General features: G+C 39.0%; 1 protein-coding gene across 1 annotated transcript in view; it reads left to right on the top strand.

Annotated features, from left to right (window-relative positions):
* Positions 1 to 21,241, top strand: part of TXNDC16 (thioredoxin domain containing 16) — an 86,019-nt gene that overhangs the window by 27,400 nt on the left and 37,378 nt on the right. Inside the window, exons 7-9 of the mRNA XM_058666441.1 lie at positions 1,488 to 1,609; positions 5,560 to 5,650; positions 10,592 to 10,742. Coding sequence (XP_058522424.1) covers positions 1,488 to 1,609; positions 5,560 to 5,650; positions 10,592 to 10,742 — 364 coding nt within the window. The remainder of the gene's footprint in view (positions 1 to 1,487; positions 1,610 to 5,559; positions 5,651 to 10,591; positions 10,743 to 21,241) is intronic.

The raw sequence follows: 21,241 nt of genomic DNA, 5'->3' as shown, positions 1-21,241 counted from the left end.
ATATTAATACATAGCAAATAGAAGGAAAAAAAATAAACAAAATCCTACTATTCCTCATGAGTATAGACAAGGGCTATAGACTGTAATCAAATCCTAAGGTGTTAATTATGCTTATAAAGATTGCTTTTTTGTTCTCTGTGTAATAGTTGCCACAGATCAGAGAAAACATGGCATTTGTCTTTTTTGGGACTGGCTTATTTCACTCAGCATAGTATTTTCCTACTGAATACATTTAGTTGCAAAAAACAAAGGTTTCATTCTTTTCTATGGCTGAGTAGTATTACATAGCATATCCATAACACATTGTCTTGATCTGTCCATCAGCTGCTAGGCATCTGGATTGATTCCATATGTTAACCGTTAGCGACTGCACTGCTGTGGACGTGGGGACACAGGCGTCTCTCAGTATGCTGATAGGACCGGGTCGGTTGGGTCATAGGCTAGATCTATTTTCAGGTATCTGAGGAGTCTTCATACCGTTTCCCATTATGCTTGGACCAGTTTACATTCCCACCAACAGTGGGGCCAGGGCACTTTCCCCCACACATCATCACCAGTATTTATTGTTTTCTGATTTCTGTTTGATGGCCATTCTCACTAGAGGTGGAACCTCATTGTGTCTTTTTAATTAACATTTCAATGATGGTTAGAGAAACTGAGAATTTTTTTGTGTCTCTTAATAATTTGAATTTCATCATCCTAAAAATTCCTGTTCGTGTTTTTAAGACTGCAAAGGATTCTTGAGATCAACGAGTTTGACATCTGCTCTGTTAGTGAAAATAGGTGGTCCCCCCAGACAACTTTAAAAACTCCTTCAAGTTGGTTAACATAAAAGAAATGCCTATACACATTGACGTGTGAGTATTAAGTGGACTGAATTATTAGTGAGGCAAAAGATATCTACAAGTAGACCACTAAGAAATGGGATAATTGTAGATGGAAAATTAGGATTCGTGTATTAAAAGGTGATTTGGAAGACATAGTCAGTGGAAAGCCCTCCAGGCTAGGACCAAGAGCACAGTGCTCTGGCCCTGGTTCCTTCATGTAATAAGTGCATGGAACTAGAGTTTCTTCAAATGAAGAATGGAAATAACCAATTCCTGCCCTGTCTTTCTTATGTTCACTCAGCGAACAGTTGCTTATGGTTTACTGGATGTTATTCTAAATTGTTACACAAGGTCTTTACCTCAAGGGAATAATGGTTTAAAAAAATGAGCGAGGCAAGGATAAGCAAATAAATAAATATATAAAGAATCATAATTAGTACTATGAAGGAATCAAATGGAAAATGTTCTCAGGTAATAATTAGTAATTGGAGAGTGATTTCAATTTAGTCTTATTAGGAAGCCTCAGTTCTTGTTACTGAGAAGTTGTTCAAAGGCATTGAATTTCTTTTTTGGTTAGCTTCTTTAATTTAACACAAATATATGATAGTGAATAACTAAATACCTATGAGATTATTCTAATCACGTCTGTATATATTTCAGTGCTCTTCTTTTTAATGAAGTTAAATATATTACTACCCCAGAAGACCTTCAGAATACAGAAAATGCCTTAAAAGGAAAAGCAAATATCGTCTTCGCATACGTCAGAGCCATTGGAACACCAGGTATTTGTTAACTTTTGCTTTCATCTTTGCTGAGCCTCTGTACTTGTGGGAGTAGATTGAAGTATTTAACACATTAAATTTTGTAACCATGATCTTAATATTTAAAATAAGTTTGAAATGTCTTTCCAACTATGTTGTCTTTCTTTAAATGGGCAGGGCAGGATAGTAACAGGAGAGGTAGGAGGGAATGTGTCCATCAGTTTTGGTAAGTTAGGGTGCTGGAAGCTTCAGAGGCTTTTTTGGTTTGTCTTTAAAACAGTTCCATTTTCTCACTGAAGTAACAGTGAAGTCACCAGCTGGCTTAAAAAGTGAAAAGGAGAGGTGATATAGTTGTTCAGGAGGCATGGAATACAGAATGACTGCCAAGCAGCGTAGGCCATGTCAGCACCTGATTAGCATAATGATGCGGTTTTTTCTGTTCTAGCCACATTTACTTTTGTGGAGTAATAGTGGAGTAGTAGTGGAGTGTTCAACTCTTTTAGCCCAGGTCAAAGAATGACAAAGCTTGATGTGAAATTGAAGCTTGCTTAGGAGGGAATAGAGGACCAGGTGAGGAGTGTAGGACAGTGAGAAGTGGCATGATCACTGGGTTATAGGCCCTGGTGCATTAGAGATATGCATTGGAGTTTCCTGCAATGTGGGTGGGGAGGTGGTACAGACCGAGGTGATGGAGATGTTTTCAGGATCCGGTAGTTACAAGGCCTGGGGTGATATTGTGGCAGAAAGGTCTAGGCAGGTAGACAGGAGATCTTCAAAGCAGAGCCAAGGGTTAAGAGGGTGGGGTTTTCAAAGGCTCCTCTAGGTGGGTATGATAGGAGGTCCTATGGCAAGGGTGATAGTATGTCGAAGATATGTTCTTTATGGAATGAGGTAGAGTGATCTTGGCTGTGGAGCTGATAATTACTCAACAAGGAGGGGAAATGAAAAGATAATCTGATATGTGATTTCAGTGCTAAAAGACTCAGTTGAGAAAAAGAAGTGTGACTAAGGGAAAAGGGAAAACAAGATACAAAAAGCATCTCATCGAAGAGATGCCTCATGATTTCTTAGAAGTGAAGATAAACTTCCCAGGCAGAGGAGGCCCATTGAATTCCAGTGTAGTGGATGGCTATAGAGCTAGTACAAGATTTCTTATTTTGAAACTAGAGTATCAAAGAAAAAAGAAAGGTCCATTCTAAAATCTTCCATAGCAAGGGAAAACAGATTTGCAATGAAAGGATGAAAAAAAAAAAAACCAAACAAACCAAGAACAGCAGGACAGCAGGACAGCAGGACAGTAGGACAGCTGCAGGCACAGAGGATGACTGGTTAGGAAGCCTGTGTCCCACGTCAGGTACGTGGATTCAGTCCCTGGTTTTGGTTCCTCATTCCAGCTTCTTATTAATGTGCACCCCAGGAGGCAGCAGATGCAGGCTCAAGTAATGGGGTTCCTGCCCAGCACACAGAATGGAATCCTGGTGCCTGGCACTGGAGTTGCCAAGCTGGAGCTATTGTAAGCATTTGGGGGAATAAACACATGGGGAGGAGCTCTCTGCCTCTGTACCTTTCAAGCAAGCGAACAAAGCAGGATGAGAAAAAAGTTATTGAAAAAAATATAACTGGATTCTGGTTCCTTAAGTGAAAGACTTGAATTGAGTTCCTGACTTCTAATATTAGCTTGCTGTGAGTGTTAGGGGGTCTAAGCTGTTAGACAGGAGCTCTGTCTGTCTCTGTGTTGTTCAAATCAACATTTTTATTTATTTCTTTTAAAGATTTATTTATTTTTATTGCAAAGCCAGATATACAGAGAGGAGGAGAGACAGAGAGGAAGATCTTCCGTGCAATGATTCACTCCCCAAGTGAGCACAACAGCCGGTGCTGTGCCGATCCGAAGCCAGGAGCCAGGAACTTCTTCCAGGTCTCCCACACAGGTGCAGTGTCCCAAGATTTGGGCTGTTCCAGCTGCTTTCCCAGGCCACAGGCAGGGAGCTGGATGGGAAGTGGGGCTCCAGGATATGAACCGGCGTCCATATGGCATCCCAACGCATTCAAGGCGAGGACTTTTAGCCGCTAGGCCATTGCGCTGAGCCTCAAATAAACATTTTTAAACAATAGAGACAGAATGGCATCTTCATAGCTACAGCATAAGAAATAGAAGAAAGGAAAGGACTTGAATCTAGAATTGTATATCTGGTTAGCTAAAGTTAGTTATGAAAATAGAACAAGGACACGTTCAGAACTGTAGTCACAAGAAGTGTTGCACAGGACTGTGCTGTAGAGTGGGAACGAGGGATCATTAAGGAGGAAGATAGGCATGAGCACTTAATACACGAGAGACAAGAGAATCCCCTGCATACCACACGGCAGCTGTGCAGCAGGCTGAGTAGCAGCAGGCTCTATTGATCCAGCTGGAAGGCTCTGCAGACATGTCCCAGGAAGATGCAACTGCGGTATACCTGTTACTTTTGAAGTCTTGAGACAGGAAGCTGCAGAAGAGTTAAGCAAGAAATCAGTATAAAAAGGTTGAAAAGATAATGTGTATGGAAAAAAAAGATGGTTTAAAAAAGATAGTCGTTTTGTACTCTATTACTCATCTTAAGTAGTATTTACTGAGTCAACACAATGTAGATATTAAATATTGATCTAAAAAGTTAGGACGGTATTAGGGAGTTGAGGTGATGGGGTAGTGTGTACATTTGTAGAACTGAGTTTTAGAAAATACAGCTGATTTACTTATTTAATGGCAACTCAATTAACAATACTGAGATCTTAAGAAACATACTTTTAAAATTATTTGAAAGAGTCACTAGGGAGGGAGAGAGAGATCTTCCATCTGCTAGCTTACTTCTGAGAGGGCTGCAATGACTAGCGCTAGGCCAGGCCAAAGCCAAGAGTCAGGAATTTCTTCCAGGTCTCCCATGGGAATGGCAGGGACCCAGTCATTTGGGTTGTGTTCCACTGCTTTTTCCTGGCCATTAGCAGGGAGCTGGATTAGCAGTGGAACAGCTGGGGGCCCGGCACAATAGTCTAGTGGCTAAATCCTTGCCTGGCATCCGCCAGGCTCCCAAATGGGCGCCAATTCGTATCCTGGTTCCTCCACTTCCTGTCCAGACCCCTGCTTATGGCTGGGAAGGCAGTTGAGGATGGCCCAAAGCCTCGGAATCTTGCAACCCTGCACCAATGTGGGAGACCCAGAAGAAGCTCTTGGCTCCAGATAGGCTCAGTTCGTCGTTGTGGTCACTTAGGGAGTGAACCAGTGGATGGAAGATCTTTGTCTCTCCTTTCTGTAAATCTGACTTTCCAATAAAACAAAAACAAAAAAAGAAGTGGAATAGCTGGGACATGACCTGGTGCCTGTATACAGTGTTGACATTACAGGTAGTTGCTTTACCCAGTATGCCATGATTCAGCCTCAATATTGAGATTTTATATGTGTGTATATGAATAAATTCAAGTATCTCAATCAGGAAACAAGAATATTGGGCACTTGGAGGAATGCAAAGGAAATAGAGTTGGGAATGGAAATGCAACGGAGGTTAGGAGGATGGCTGTTATCTTTAATATGCCTTGTAGAATTGTGTTTTGTTAATAAGTTTGATAAAAGAACTAAGCCAGAAACAATATACCCAGACATGTACATATGTAAAAAGCAACATATGTCAACATATGGTGGATTCATATTCTATTTCTTACTACTGGGAAGAAACTACCACAGATTGTCATATGCTACATACTCACGTGTAACTTATTTTCCGCTCTATCTTGATTCTTCTTTTACATTGGAGAGGTTTTTTTCTCCCCCACCCCCAATGTAACTTCTTTTGCTGCCTGCACTTTCCTGGCTGAGAATCCATGCAAAGGAGTTTTGTTTAAATATAAAGAACATGAAGAGTGTCTCTTCAGAAAAGAAGTTTGTGTAGTCATGCAAACTAATTCCTCCTCCTCTCCTCACTCCCTTGTCTCTTTCCCAGAGCACAGGGCAGTGATGGAAGCTGCTTTTGTGGATGGTACCACATGTCAGTTTGCCTTAACCACAGAAACGGCCCTTTTGGAAAGCGTTGGGTATGTATAAGAAGCATTTATAAGCATGTATAAGAAGTTTCCTGATCACTTCACTTTCCATGTTAGTCAACATTACCATCATACTCTGACAGCGTGAAGCTTAGCTGATGGAATTGTAGGAGGATGAAAACATACAGAAGAAACCTAACATGCTCTTGTAATCCACTGCCTTTCTGAGGTCTGAACTATCCAGAAGTGATTTTAGACTAAGGTGAAGGGAGACACGATGGACAAGCTGCAGGACGTGTTCCCAGAAAGACCAAGTGAGGGGCTTCTTGTAGGAATGGATCTCCCACAGTGATGGGATGGGGTGAAGTAATAGCTTTCATAGCAAAGCTCCCCACATTCTCTCTGAGAATGAAGTTGCTTCATCATAGTTATCCAAAATGTACCTAGATATGAGTATTAAACGCATCATTTCAATCTTTATTTTTGTCTGGTTTCTAAGTTACAGTGTTAAGTAAAAGCCTACTTTTCACTGCCCCATCTACAGGGCAATTTAGGATTCAAGTTTTTCTTCCTTTAGAACTTAATAGTAAGGGTTCGGCAGCGTGGCCTGGTGGCTAAGGTCCTTGCCTTGATCCCATATGGCTGCTGGTTCTAATCCCGGCAGCTCCACTTCCTCTCTATCTCTCCTCCTCTCAGTATATCTGACTTTGTAATAAAAATAAAATAAATCTTTAAAAAAAAAAGAACTTAATAGTAAAAGTTGTAATCGGTACATTTGAAAGGACTACAGTTTGACTTTAAATTCTTTCCTGGAAAGTTGATCCAAGGCAAAATGGTGATGCCCAGACCTTTGAATGCCATGTAAGAACTTGGAGTGAGTCTTCTGCTGACTTCTCAGAAAGGAGGAGCTATTGTGGATACTATGCAGTGACTTAAAGGCCCAAAATGTTACAGCTCTGTGAATTTAGAGGCTGACACTCAGCAAACTGATGAGATGAAGTCTCCCCTCCCCCAAGTTTTAGTACTTGATTTCACAGTGACTGACACAGACACGTGGTGGAGGTGTTAATGGTGTGACATCATGCAGCTCCCGCCACCCTGCCCTCCCCTGCCTCACTGTCACCGCATCTGCTTCTCCTGGGCTGGCTCCCAGGGCCGCTGCGCTGTGGGGTTGAGGGTAGTGGACGATATTGTGAGGGGAAGGTAGTAGGCCGAGAAGAAAATTCTTACACAGCGAAGGTCTGTTTTTATTGCTCTGTGTGGCATTAACCTAGCTGCTTTTTTCTGTTAGTCTCTCCCTCCTGAATTGTCTTTTGTGTTGGTTGTCTGGTTAACAAGTTAAAACTTTGATGTGTGCTTGTTATTTGTATGAGAATTATGTTTTTAATAATAGAGAATTATGCTGTTAGTTCTGGTAACCTTGCTCTGGGTTGTCACTGCGTCAGAAGACACAAGAAGCATTAGTTTAGCCGGCTTTTTTGCTACTCCCACTGCAGACTGCTAATTTCCCTTTCTGGAATGGGGAAAGCCTCACTTAAAAAAAAAGATTTATTTATTTTTATCGCAAAGTCAGATATACAGAGAGAAGGAGAGACAGAGAGGAAGATATTCTGTCCGATGATTCACTACCCAAGTAGCCGTAACGATGTGAGCTGTGCCGATTTGAAGCCAGGAGCCTGGAGCTTCATTCAGGTCTCCCACATGGGTGCAGGGTCCCAAGGCTTTGGGATCTTGACTGTTTTCCCAGGCCACAAGCAGGGAGCTAGATGGGAAGTTGGGCCACTGGGATTAGAACTGACATCCATATGGGATCCCTGCACATGCTAGGCAAGACTTTAGCTGTTAGGCTACTGCACCAGGCCCCACTTTTTGTTCGTTTATATATTTGAGAGACAGAGTTACAGAGAGAGAGAGGGAGAGACAGATATCTTCCATCACTGTTTTTACTCCCCAAATGACCTTCATGGCCAGAGCTGGGCTGGTCTGAAGCTGGGGATCAGAAGCTTCTTCCATATCTCCATGTCGTGCACAGGCATAAGCACTCTCTCTTGCCTTCCCAGGTGCATTAGACGAGATTGAATGCGTTGGGGGTGATATGGCTGTAGCTCCCTGAGTGCATTGGCAGGTAGCTAGGTTGGAAGTGGAGCACCGGGGACTTGAACCAACATCCACATGGTTGTCGGTATTGCTGGTGGCAGCTTTATGTGCTATGCTTTAACACTTGCCCCTCATTATTTTCCATCACATGGTGATTCCATTGTAGCCCAGAGCTTCTGTGAGATCAGCTTTTGCTTTATCTCATCTGCCAGCTTACACATTTGTAAGTAATGAATAATTATAAGTAATAATGACATGCTTAAAACACAAAAAATGATTTAAATATTTCTAAGATATAGGTTCTGTTGTTTGCCTTATAAACAATGTCCACAAGATACGTATACATACATATATATACACACAGACTACATATACAAGATACATATATACACAGAATATATACGGAATATATATAGAAGTGTATACATATCTATACATTTCTATATATATTCTGGTATTTGCATATATTCTAGCATGCTTAAATATATATGTTTTGATATGAGATTAGAGAACAATATTATTTTGGAAGAATTTGTGTTTTTTTCTTAAAATGTGAGTTAAAAATATACAATTGTCCTTTTTTTATTTGCTTTTGAGGATATATTGGAAATGTTTGGATTATTATTTATTTTTGGATACCAAGGTGGGAGGGTATCTTTCCTGCTGTGACAGGAAAGGACTCAGAGTATAAATATTGCAGTCTTGTGACCTCTTCTCTGGATGAAGAAGTTGTCTGTGACTCTGGGTTGTCTCTGACTGCATTCTTTATTTCATTTGTTTTTTATTCAGAAGTGCTTACTGAATGCTCTGCATGTGCTGAGCACAATCATGTCTATGTGCTCTGACTGTAATACTGAATAAGGCTAATGTATTCATCGCTGGATTGTGTTGTATTTGTGCTTGTTAGGGAGTGAAGAGGTAGCATGTCACAGAGACACTGGCCCTTGTTTCCTTCTTTAAGAATGTGTTTATGCCAAATGGAGTTGCCCCTTTCCTACCACGGTCAGTTCAGTCAAAGGAGGATGCCTGGCCGAGGCTTGCCTGAGCAAATGAGATCGCCCCTCTCTTTCAGGAACCTGAAATTTGATATACATAAATGGGATTATACAGTGATCCTGCTGTTTGAATGCCCTTTGTTTACTTTTTAAACCTTTCAACAAGTTTCTCCTTGGTATCTGTTACCAGCAAGAATATAATTCCCTGAATAAATTGCTTCCCAACATTGCTTATTTGTGCAAAGGTTATAACCCTAAATCCAGCTGTAACTAGGACCTCCTGTGTTCCACACTGTCTTTTCAAGGTCCCCCCGGAGAATCATGTGTCCATTGTGTTTAGCCATGTTGTTCCTTGCTGGTTGGAGATGGCTGGTTTGTGTTTGTTTGTTTGTTTTGGCTTTTTGGGGAAGCGTTTTATCCCTTTTGGTTTAAGCTCAGTGACAACTTCCCTTTTCTTTGCTTTCCTTGTCATTTCTTGCAGAGGCAGGATGAAGTTTTTTTTTTGTTGTTCCCTGTAACATTTGTGTTACACATACGGTCTACATTTTAATTAAAAAATCCTTTAAGAATTTGAATTGTCTTATGTATCTTCATCTTGTGTTGAGCACAGGGCCAAAAGTGCAGTAATCATTAGGTAAATCTTTTTTGATTATTAATTATGTTGCATTATGTGACACAGTTTCATAGGCTCTGGGATTCCCCCAACCTCTCCCCGTACCCTCCCCCCATGGTGGATTCCTCCACCTTGTTGCAGTATTACAGTTCAAATTCAGTCAAGAGTCTTTCTTTGCAAGAATATACCAAGCATAGAGTCCAGCATCTTATTGTCCAGATAAATTCAGCAGTTTCTTGGGGAGACCATCTCTGGTCTGAAGGTAGAGCTGGCAGAATATCATCGCGATCTATTAAAAGCCACATCAACAACAATTTACAACATTATGGAATTAATTGACGTGGTATTGGGTAACCAATTTGTTAAAAAAATGCAAGTACTTAACCATATCCTGTGTCTACTTCATTGACATTTCAATTTTAGTTTATATACGACCAGCTGCTATACACCTTAAAATGGCTATAAGGTACTATTCAGCTGTCTCGTGTCTATAGGTAAATCTTGAAATGATCATTGCTGTGATAACTGAATCTATGGTAATGAAAACTACTTTCTAATTAAATTTGAAATTTGTGAATGTTGAACACTCAGTTTAATCATGTCTCAAAAATTAAAATAGCATCTCAAAAATAAAATTTTGTAGTACTTTGCCAAACCCTACTAATGCCATATGGATATTTTTAAAGTACTGTTTTAATTTTGGCAAACCTTACACCCACTAGAAGTTTATCTTTGAAGTTGAAGGGAATTCAAAACTTGAAATAGATACTTGCTGAGTTTTGTAATATTTCAGATACAAACTCCCACAGAGTGTTACATGGGCTCTATCTTAAGGTACATTTTTTTTTTTGTTAGAGTGTATTCAAAACAGCTTTGAGTTTAAATTAAACCTAGAAGCTTTGTGTTGCAAAGTTTCATTTATCGTAGCTCTAGAAAAGCAGCCAGAAGATAATCTCATTGTACACAAGGTGACAGTCTTTCATTGAAGAAAGTTGTGTAGGCCTGCATGGATCCTGATTTAGAAGCTGCCATATGAAAGAATTCAGCACAAAAATTGCTCATACAACTCATGTGGTTTGCTGAAATATTAATATTTCTATAATGTCTTAGATCATTTTTTGCCCATCATTTTATTTTTAATTTTCTGATTTTTACATTATGTTCTTTTTGGCCTCTACTAAACAGTCAAAATTGCAACACTTGAAGACAAAGAGATTTGTTATTATGGTAAAAGTGTCATATATTGAGTTTCATTAAATAATTATGTCCCTAATTTTTAATTTGCAGCTCTGAGGAGATAGAATATGCTCATCTCTATTTCTTTCATTGTAAACTGGTATTGGACTTGACTCAGGAATGTAGAAGAATATTAATGAAGCAGCCATTGACTATACTGAACATTCACTTATTTATTAAAGCAATGAATGCACCTTTGTTGGTATGTGTTTTAGTTTAATATGTAGAAAATGTTTGCATAAAATTTGTTTTAATATAGATAATGTGATTTATTTCAGATGAGCTTACTTTGTTTTCTCTTTCCGGTGGGTATATTTCTTTCATTTTTGGGATTTAGCAATATGTCCTTGTTGAAAGTAGAACAGAAGATAAGCTATTTGTAAAACAGCATTATAATGCCTTAATTTATTATGGCATTGAAACCCAGCAATACAAAACATTATGCAGAAGTATGGTTAGTTATAATGAACTCTGGTTCTTGGTGACTGCTCACAGAACACAAAGACTACTTTGTAAATACCTCTTTCATTGTTTTTTTCCATCATTTCAGGGGATGGTAAAATTCTGGAATCATGGGATTTTTGGTGCCTTCCTTTCCTTAGCATTATTCTGAAAGACATTTTTAGAGACCTACTAAGTGAAGGTGATCACAAGCTGGTCTCTCTGGAAGGTTCAAGGGTTGGCTTGAACATACAAAAAATCATCTATCTCATTTGGTATATCTTTTTCTAAAAATAAAAATGGTGTATATGTGATATAAACAGTGCAGCAAAATCTAGAAATCATTTTTTTTAAAAAGACACCTAATCTTGTCACCCAGAAATTAACTGTTAGATGAGCATCATGACAGTTGTTCTGCATCCATAATAAACACATAAAGACAGAGGGCTAAGTGGATTAGTGGACATAATGTGTTATACATGTCACCAATTTTAGTATAAGAAGTATTATATTTGCTTGAATTTAGTGGGGAAAAATGATATTGTTGTGAACTTAGGGGGGACTGTGGAACTTTTTTTTCCTTTGTTTTTTAATTTGGAAAGAGGGAGACATACAGCCTACTTGGTGGTTTACTCCCCAAATGCCCAAAGCAGCTAAGAGTTGGCTAGGCTGAAGCCAGGAGCTAAAAATGCAGTCTAGATTTTCTACATGGCTGATAGGAACCCAGCTGTTAGATCCATTGCTCCTGCCTCCAAGGGGGCACATTAGTAGCTGGAATTTGAACCTTGGCACCCTGAAACAGGATGCAAGAATTCCAGGAGGCATGCTAATTGCTGTGCTTGTCCCAGGTTCTTGGATGGGAAATGTTTTGATGGAAGGGCTTGGTGACTGATCTTAATTTCTTTTCTAGTCATGGATCTGCTTAGATTTTATTTCTATTTCTTTATTACTTGATTTTAGTAAGTTGTATGTACATTCTGTTTCTTCATGGTTTTTCAGTTTAGCATCAAATACTGTTCATAATTATCCCTCGTAATCTTTTTTATTATTGGGGAAGCATGGTTATCTTCTTAGAATTGCATCTATGAAATATATTAAATCTGTTTCCTTTATGGTAATAAAAATGTAGTGCATTCAGAGCCCCCGGATTTCTGTGGGCAGTAAAAGACTGAAAAATCTGCTCAACTACAGATACTCACTCTTTTTCTCTTAATGAAAAAGGGAGGATAGCTGGAGGACAGACCACTGGCCCCGTGGTTTATCCTAGAGCCTCAGGAAGCAGGACTGAACACACCGTGGAACTACATCCTAGGGATGAGCATCAGATCAGCTGCACACCAGTGAGAGTTGTGTGCCTTCTCCAAACAGGAGAGTGTCTGGTGGTCAGCTTATGTCTTTTTCTTTATAATCTGTTGAATGTGTCCTGGGGACTAGTAATTTGTCTCTTTAGTTCCCAGGTGTTCAGGTGGAAAGGAATGGTGCACAAAAAGCTGTACCCAAGGGACCACACTGCACGTGGGCCCGAACATAATTGATTGCTTAACTTTGCGCTGCTCTCAAAGTTTGATAGGATAGCCTCAGGGAGTCTGGGAGAGAGGAGTGTATTTTCCATGTGAGTTAGTGTAAATGGCTTCAATAGACACAATGAAGCCTTATTTTCATAGTAGGACATAATTTTTTTTAATGATTTAGCACTTTGTCTAACTTACTAATTGTTTCCTATAACCCCTCCTTTTCAATTTTTTTGAAGATTTATTTATTTTTATTGGAAAGGCAGATTTAAAGAGAGAAGGAGACACAGAAAGAAAGATCTTCAATCCATTATTCACTCCCCAAGTGGCTGCAGTGACCAGAGCTGAGCCAATCTGAAGCTACGAGCCCAGAGCTGCTTCTGGGTCTCTCTCCCGGGTGCAGGGTCCCAAGGCTTTGAGCTGTTCTCTTTTGCTTTCTCAGGCCACAAGCAGGGAGATGGATGGAAAATGGAGCAGCCAAGACATGAACCGGTGCTCATATGAGATCCTGGGACTTACAAGTTAAGGATTTAGCCATTAGGCCATCATGCTGTGCCCTTATTTTCTCTTTTTCTACTGCTAAATTATTAAGGGCGCTCCAATTACACAAAGAAGAAACAACTTTATCTAAGTTATGGTTTTAGGACTCAGGTTTTTGTTTTCTTGCTGGCTATCGGGGAGGGTTTATGCCAAATTGGTGAGGATTCCTGTTGGCTGTTCTCAGGTCTCTTTCACAATATGGCAGTGTCTTCCGTTAAAGCCTTCACAATAATCTTACCTCAGTGTACTACAACAGACTCTTTTCAAAAAGTATACTTATATATTTTCACTTCATTTGAAAGGCAGAGAGACCCAGGGTAAGGATGGTATGTGATTTTCCATCTGCAGGCTCACTGCCTAAATGCCTGCAACTGTCAGGGCTGTGCCAGGACTAAGCCAAGATCCAGGAACTCCATCTGGGTCTCCCAGTACTAAGGTGGCAGGACCTTAGTACTGCAGCACCACCTGCTGCCTCTCAAAGTGTGCCTTAGCAGGAATAGTCAGGGCTTGTACCAGGAACTCTGACACAGAATGTGGACATCCAAGAGGTGACTTGACCACAGTGCCACTTGCCTGTTATAGCAACAGTTCCATTGGCTCTGGGATTTCCCTTACTTCCTGCCCAAACTCCTGCCCCCCCCCCGCCCCCCAATACATTGCCCTGTATAGTCTATAACTTGACTATTTAAATATATCCTGAGATTGTAAGTAAGGACAATGGCAGAGAGTCCTATATCCTATCGTCAAGACGCTTAAATAGTGTAACCTGATTAAGAGAATGGCTGTCCATTCAGTTGAGTGCTATGTTAAGGTAGGGGATTAGACAAGAGTTTTTCTCTAGAGTGGAAGAATCTAGGGACCATCTTAAAGTTTTGCCTACCCTAGGAATCTGGAAATGTTTAGGCTTTTTTAAAAACCCATTATGGAAAAGTCTTTAAGGATGTATTTTCTAGTGCATCTGCTTTTCTCCATTATGTTCACTTACTCAGTATGCTCTTTTAGTCTGCGTACATCAGTTGTGGGAAAAATTGTGTTTATTTCAGTGATGGTTTTTTGCTTCTATTTCTATTTAATCTCTTCCTGCTGTCAGTGATTGCTGACTTGAATATTGGATATTTCAAACTAGTCTTTCCTTCTAATTACGTTTTTTCCCTGTCTTCCATCTATCTTGTGCTTTCTAAGAGATTGACTCAGATTTGCTTTCCATTCTTTGTGAAAGCAATATTTTCATCTCCTTGAAGCTATCAGTGGGGATTCTTGCAAACCTGTGGTTCCTCCATATTTCTGACTTTTCCATTTACTTGTTTCCTTGGATGTTTCTCAGTTCTTGATTTCCTGTTCATGATTTAGAATTTGAAGCCTTAGAAGTTCATTGGAGATTCAGAGATTGTTGGTGGGACTTGTTGACCCAGAGCCCCATAGGCTGGTTGGGCCTGCATTGCTTTTTGGGGTACCCCATTCTAACCTTCTGTGTGAGGACAGAGTCTAGACTACCATCTGGGAACTGAGCAGGGGAGTGCCTGGAGAGTGTGCCTTTACTGTTTACTTCCCCAGATGTTGGCATGGTCTCCCCAGATGTTGGCATGGTCTTCCCAGATATTGGCATGGTCTTCCCAGATGTTGGCATGGTCTCCCCATTTGTTGACATGGTCTTCCCCAGGTGTTGGCATGGTCTCCCCAGATGTTGGCATGGTCTCCCCAGATATTGGTATGGTGACCACGTTCTCATGAAGTTGAGAGGGGGAAATACCTAGGAGTGTAACCACTTCTCAAAAGCTTTGACTTTCTCCTTCCGATTTTAGAGACTCCATGTGGTTTTCCAGTTCCGGATAGACTAGATGTTGACTTTCCTAAACAATTTTAGAATTCTCCAGTTAAAACTGGGGCTGTTTCTTAGCTTCCCTTTCATGGATTAAGGTTTTGCATTGTAGAATCTCTTAAGTCAAATATTATTCTTTTTCCTGGATTCCACAAATGTACTGCATTTCCTCTTCATGTTTTCTTGTTTTTTTTTTTTTTTTTTGTCTTTATTTTTGAAATCCTACCTGTTTGATATATGAATGTAGTGAAATAAATTAGATGTGTATTTAAAATTTTTTTATTTATTTCATTGCTTATGATATAGTTCCATAGGCTCTGGGATTTCTTTTACTCCCTCCCCAAGTGCCCTCCCCCCAACAGATTTCCTCTGTATGGTTACAATAGTATAGTCCTTCATAAGCAGTCATATGTTCATCATTCTACTATTTAAGTGTATTATGACCTTGTAGATATGAACAATGGCAGAGAGTCCAGGATCCAATTGTGAAGATGTATTTAACAGTTTCATTGATTCATCTTTGATTTGGAAGTAGAAATGCATACTGCATTGTATCTTCACATCTGTAGTAGTCTCTATTACATAGTTTCTATACATTCCCTTAAATGAAAAGCCGTAAAACAAACTCAACAACAGGAAGAAAAATAGAGAATTTACAGCAACGTGAAGTTAAATAACATGCTACTGAATAACCAATGTGTCACTGAAAAAATGAAAAGAAAATACAAAATCTTCTTTTTTTTAGGTATTTTTTTTTTTAAAGATTTTATTAGTATTGGAAAGCCGGATATACAGAGAGAAGGAGAGACAGAGAGGAAGATCTTCCATCCGATGTTTCACTCCCCAAGTGAGCCGCAACGGCCGGTATGCGCCAATCCGATGCCGGGAACCAGGAACCTCTTCCAGGTCTCCCACGCGGGTACAGGGTCCCAAAGCTTTGGGTTGTCCTCGACTGCTTTCCCAGGCCACAAGCAGGGAGCTAGATGGGAAGTGGAGCTGCCGGGATTAGAACCGGCGTCCATATGGGATTGCGGGGTGCATTCAAGGCGAGGACTTTAGCCGCTAGGCCACGCCGCTGGGCCCAACAAAATCTTTTTGATGCAAATGATGCTACTGTATAATTTATGAGTCAGTGAAGAAATTAATAAGGAAAAACACTTTTTGAAGAAATGAAAATGAAAAAAATATCAAAACACATGGAATGTAGCAAAAACAATATTGAAAGGGCTATTGATCTTATGATTTACATGAAAGTTGCCTTATTTCACAGAGAACATATAATATTTGTCCTTTTTGGATTGGCTTATTTCACTGGGCTTAATGGTCTCTAGTTGGGACCATTTGGTTGCAGATGGTAGAATTTCATTCTTTTTAATGGCTGAGTAGTATTCCATGGAGTCGAGGTACCGCAATTTCTTTAACCACTCCTCTTTCAGTGGGCATCTGAGTTGTTTCCATGACTTTGTTAGTGTATATTGTGCTGCTGTAAATACAGGATTACAGATCCCTTTCTCAAATGTAGTTTTCATTTTCTTTGGATAAATTCCCAGAAGTGGGATAATTGGGTCATATGACAGGTTTATTTTCAGTTCTCTTAGCACTCTCCATACTGACTTCTATAGTGGTTGTACTAGCCTGTACTCCCAGTGAAGGAAGGTACGTTTCTCCCCATATCTGTAGCAGCAGGTGTTGTTAGAGTTCTGAATATAGGCTAATCACACTGGAGGTTAGTGGAACCTCGATGTGGTTTTCATTTGTATTTCCCTTACAGCTAGGGAACCTGAGCAGTTTCTCATGTCTACTAGCCATTTGAATTGTTCTTTTTAAAAATGCTGGTTCCTTTCCTTTGCCCATTTCTTCACAGTGTTGTTAATCTTGCTGTTGTTGAGTTTCTGAAGCTCTTTGTAAATCCTGGATATTAGTCCCCTATAGATTGTGGAGTATGCAAAGATTTTTCTTCCATTCTCTTGATTGTGTCTTCACTTTGTTGATCATTTCCTTTGTTGTACAGAAGCTTCTTAGTTTGATGTAGTCCCATTTGTTTATTTTGGCTTTGACTGCCTGTGCTTTCGAAGACATTTCTAAGAAGTCTTTCCCGATTCTTTTATTTTGAATAGTGTTTCTAATGTTTTCCTCTAACAGTTTATGAGTTCTGGATGCATTCAGGTCCTTGATCCATTTAGAGCTGATTTTTGTATAAGGTGACAGGTGGGGGTCTTGTTTCTTACCTCTGCAAGCTTCTATCCAGTTGTCTCAATAGCATTTGTTGAGGAGACCAGGCTTTTCCCTTGGATTATTCCCAGTTTTCTTGTCAAAGATCAGTTGCTATACATGTGTGGGCTTCCTTCTGGGGTTTCTGTTCTGTTCAGTTGATCTTCTTCTTTATTTCTGTACCAGTACTAGACTGTTTTGATGACCACTGTCCTGTGGTATGTCTTGAGGTCTGGAATTTTTATGCTTCAGGATAGCTTTGGCTATTCATGGTCTCTTCTGTTTCCAGATGAACTTTTGTATCATATTTTTTATTTCTGAGAAGAATATTGTTGGGATTTTGATTGGGATCACATTGCATCTGTACATTACTTTTGGTAATATGAACATTTTGATGACTTTGATCCTGCTGATCCAGGAATATGGGAAGTTCTTTCATCTAAGGTCTTCTTCTATTTCTTTTCTTTTTTTTTCAAAGATTTATTTTATTTTTATTACAAAGTCAGATATACTGAGAGGAGGAGAGACAGAGAGGAAGTGGAGCTGCCGGGATTAGAACCAGTGGCCATATGGGATCAAGGCGAGGACCTTAGCCACTAGGCCACGCTGCCGAGCCCCTATTTCTTTTCTTAAAATGCTTTGTAATTTTGATTGTAAATGTCTTCCTCATCTTTGGTTTGGTAAATTGCAAGGTATTTAAGATTAGTCTGTTATTTTAAAGGGAACTGTATTTACCATTTCTTTCTCAGCCATTTAATTATTTGCATACACTAGTGCCATTGATTTATCCTGCTACCCTGCCAAGTTCTCCTATGAGTTCCATAGTTTCTTGATTGAGTCTTTGGTTCTATGTAGAGAATCATGTCATCTGTCAACAGGGATAATTTTAACTCCTCAGTTCCTATTTGAATTCTTTTAATTTTTTTTTTGCTTTATAGCTCTGCCAAGGACTTCTGATACTATACTGAATGGCAGTGGTAAAAGTGGATATCCTTGTTTAGTTACAATTCTTGGTGGAAAAGTTTCTAGTCTTTCCCCATTTAGTATGATGCTGGCATTGGGTTTTTAATATATTTATTGATTGTATTATAGAATGTTCCTTCTATAGCTATCTTGCTTAAGGTTTTTAGAATGAAGTGGTGTTGAATTTTATCAAAGGACTTCTCTGCATCTATAGAGATGATCATATGTTTTTTATTTTTTCATTTTGTTGATGTGGTGAATCACATTTATTGATTTGCGAATGTCAAGCCATCACTACATGCCAGGGGTGAAAACTACTTGGTCCAGGAGAATGATCTGCTTGATGTACTATTGGATCCTGTTGGCTAGCATTTTGTTGAAGATCTTTGCATCTCTGTTCATCAGGGTTATTGGTCTGTAGGTTTTTTTTTTCTGTTGTGTCTCTATCTGGCTTTGATATTAAGATGATATTGACTCCATTGAGTTTGGAAAGATTGCTTCCCTTTCTGTTATTTGGAATAGCTTATGGAGGAATGGGGTAAGTTCCTCTTGAAACATTTGGTACAATTCTGCCATGAATCTGTCTGGTCCAGGACTTTTCTTGCTTGGAAGGGATTTAATTACTGATTCAATCTCAGTCTTTGTTACAGATTTACTTAGATCATTAATTGCCTCGTGATTCAATTTTGGCAGATTGAAAGTATCCAGAAATCTGTCCATTTCTTCTAGGTCTTCTGATTTGTTGGCATAAAGGTCCTTGTAGTAATTCCTAATATGTATGGCCAAGGTATCTTATTATATTTCCTTTTTCATCGGTGATTGACTAATCTCTCTCTCTCTCTCTCCTTTCTCTCTGATTAGTTGGGATAGTGGGGAATCTATTTTGTAATTTTCTCAAAGAACTAGATTTTTGATTCACTTATTCATTGATCTTATGTATAGTTCTTTTGGTTTATATTTTGTTATTTCCTTCCTTATTTTGTTTTGTTTTATTTCCCCTGCTAATCTTGGGAGTGCTTTACTAGTGTTTTTCTAGCTCCTTCAAATGCATAGTTAGCTCATTTACTTGGTGCTTTTCTAATTTCTTAACATAAGCATTGAATGAGATGAACTTCCTCTTAACACTGCCTTGATTGTGTCCTATAAGTTTTGATATGTTGTGTTGACACCTTGATTTGTTTCAAGCAATTTTTAAATTTCCTCTTTGATTTCCTCTCTAATCCATTGTTCATTTAGTAGCATATTGCTCAGTCTCCAGGTATTTGCATGTCTTCTGGGGTATTCTGACTTATTGGTCTCCAGTTTTACTCTATGATGGTATAAGAAGATGCATGGTATAATTTTAATTTTTAAAATTTTGCTGAGGCTTATTTTGTGGTCTATAGCATGGTCAGTCCATGTGCTGATTTTAAAAAGTGTACTCTTGATCTGTAGGATGATAGGTTCTATAGACATCAATTAAGTGCATTTGCTGTATAGTGGTCTATGTGAGTTCTGTTGTTTCTTTGCTGAGCTTCTGTCTTGTCGATTTGTCCATTGATGTTAAAGCAGTATTAAGGTCCCCCACTGTTATTGTACTGGAGTCTTTGTCTGCCTTTAAATCCATTAGTATTTGTTTTACATAGCTGAATGCTCTGGAATTTGGTGCATATACATATACTATGGTGATCTCTTCTTGTTGAATAGATCCTTTGATCATTATGTGGTGTCTTTTTTCATCTCTTTTAGTGTTTTTCACATCAAAGTCTGTATTATCTCATGTAAGAATGGCTACACCAGCTTGTTCTTCCTTTCTGTTAGCCTATTCAGGATAATATCTTTTTCCATTCTTTCACTTTGAGTTTCCACATATCTTTGTTGATGAGCTGTGTCTCCTGTAGACAACAGACAGATGGGTTTTGTTTTCTGATCTAGTCCACTAATCTGTGATGCTTAATTGATGAGTTTAAGCCATATACATTCAAAGTTTAGATGGAGGGGTAGTCATTTGGTCCTGTCATTTTAGGATTGGGTTTTTTAATTTAGTCTTTTTTTATTTGTTTTATTGGGGCATTCTACATGTTTGCCTTTGGTTTTGATAGGTGTTACTCCTTTTCTCTGTCAAGAGAACATCTTTAAATATCATTTGTAGGGCAGGTCTGAAGAAGCACATTCTTTGAGCTTTTCTTTACTGTGAAAGAATTGTATTTTCAAAGACAAAGAAAAGCTTTGCTGGGTAAGTTATTCTGGGCTGACAATTTTTTCCCTTTAAAATCTGGAATATGTCATTCCATTTTCTTCTGGCCTATAGAGTTTCTTCTGAGAGGTCAGCTGTGATTCTGATTTGGGTTCCTCTAAATGTTAACTGGTTTTTCTCATGTGCATATTTAAGGATCTTTTTCTTATGTTCGAGTGAAGAGAGCTTGATTATCATGTGTTGTGGCAAAGATCACTTTTTGTCAATTCTATTTGCAGTTCTGTGCCCTTCCTGTATATTGTTTCTCAGTTCTTTTTCCATATTAGGGAAGTTTTCATTCATTGTTTCACTGAATACATCTTTAAACCCAACTTCTCTTTTTGTGCCTTCTAAACTTCCTTAACTCTCATATTTGGCCTTTTAACAGTGTCTCTTAGTTCTTGAATACTTTTTTTTTTTTAAACTTGACCCAGCTCCACTTCCAGCTTTTTGATTGTTTCCCCATTGTGATAAGAAATATGTTCCAATTCTGAGATATTTTTTTCTGCCTCACTCATCCTATTATTGAGGCTTTGCATTGAAATTTTCATTTGCTGCATTGTGTTCTTAACTTCCACTGTGTCAGCTTTCATTGGATTCATTGCTGTTATTTCCTGTGTGACATATTCCTTAAATTCCTTGAACTCCTGTATTGCTTCTCGTTGTTGATAGGAAGCTTGATAACAAGTGTTTTGAATTCTGTACCCCCATTTCCTTGTTGTATTCCTCAGTTAACTGTAAGGTTGGCAGAGGCTATTGCTCCTTTGCAAGGGAGCATCGGTAGTATTCATTGTGCCTCTGAGTGTTTTATGTCTTATCCTTTCAGTGGTCAAAGAACTCAGTCACAGGTGCATTGGGAACACTAAACTTGAGAAATTATGAGATCATTTCTGTTAATGCTGGTCTTATTTCAAAGTCTTGCTTTTTATTTGTAACTTTGTTAATAAGAAGTATAGTTTAGATTCAAATGTTGGAACATTATTGTCTCACAGTGAAAACTT

This window comes from Ochotona princeps, chromosome 6 (genome assembly GCF_030435755.1).
Source record: "Ochotona princeps isolate mOchPri1 chromosome 6, mOchPri1.hap1, whole genome shotgun sequence".
NCBI lineage: Eukaryota > Metazoa > Chordata > Mammalia > Lagomorpha > Ochotonidae > Ochotona > Ochotona princeps.
This window is presented reverse-complemented; position numbering and strand designations above follow the sequence as displayed.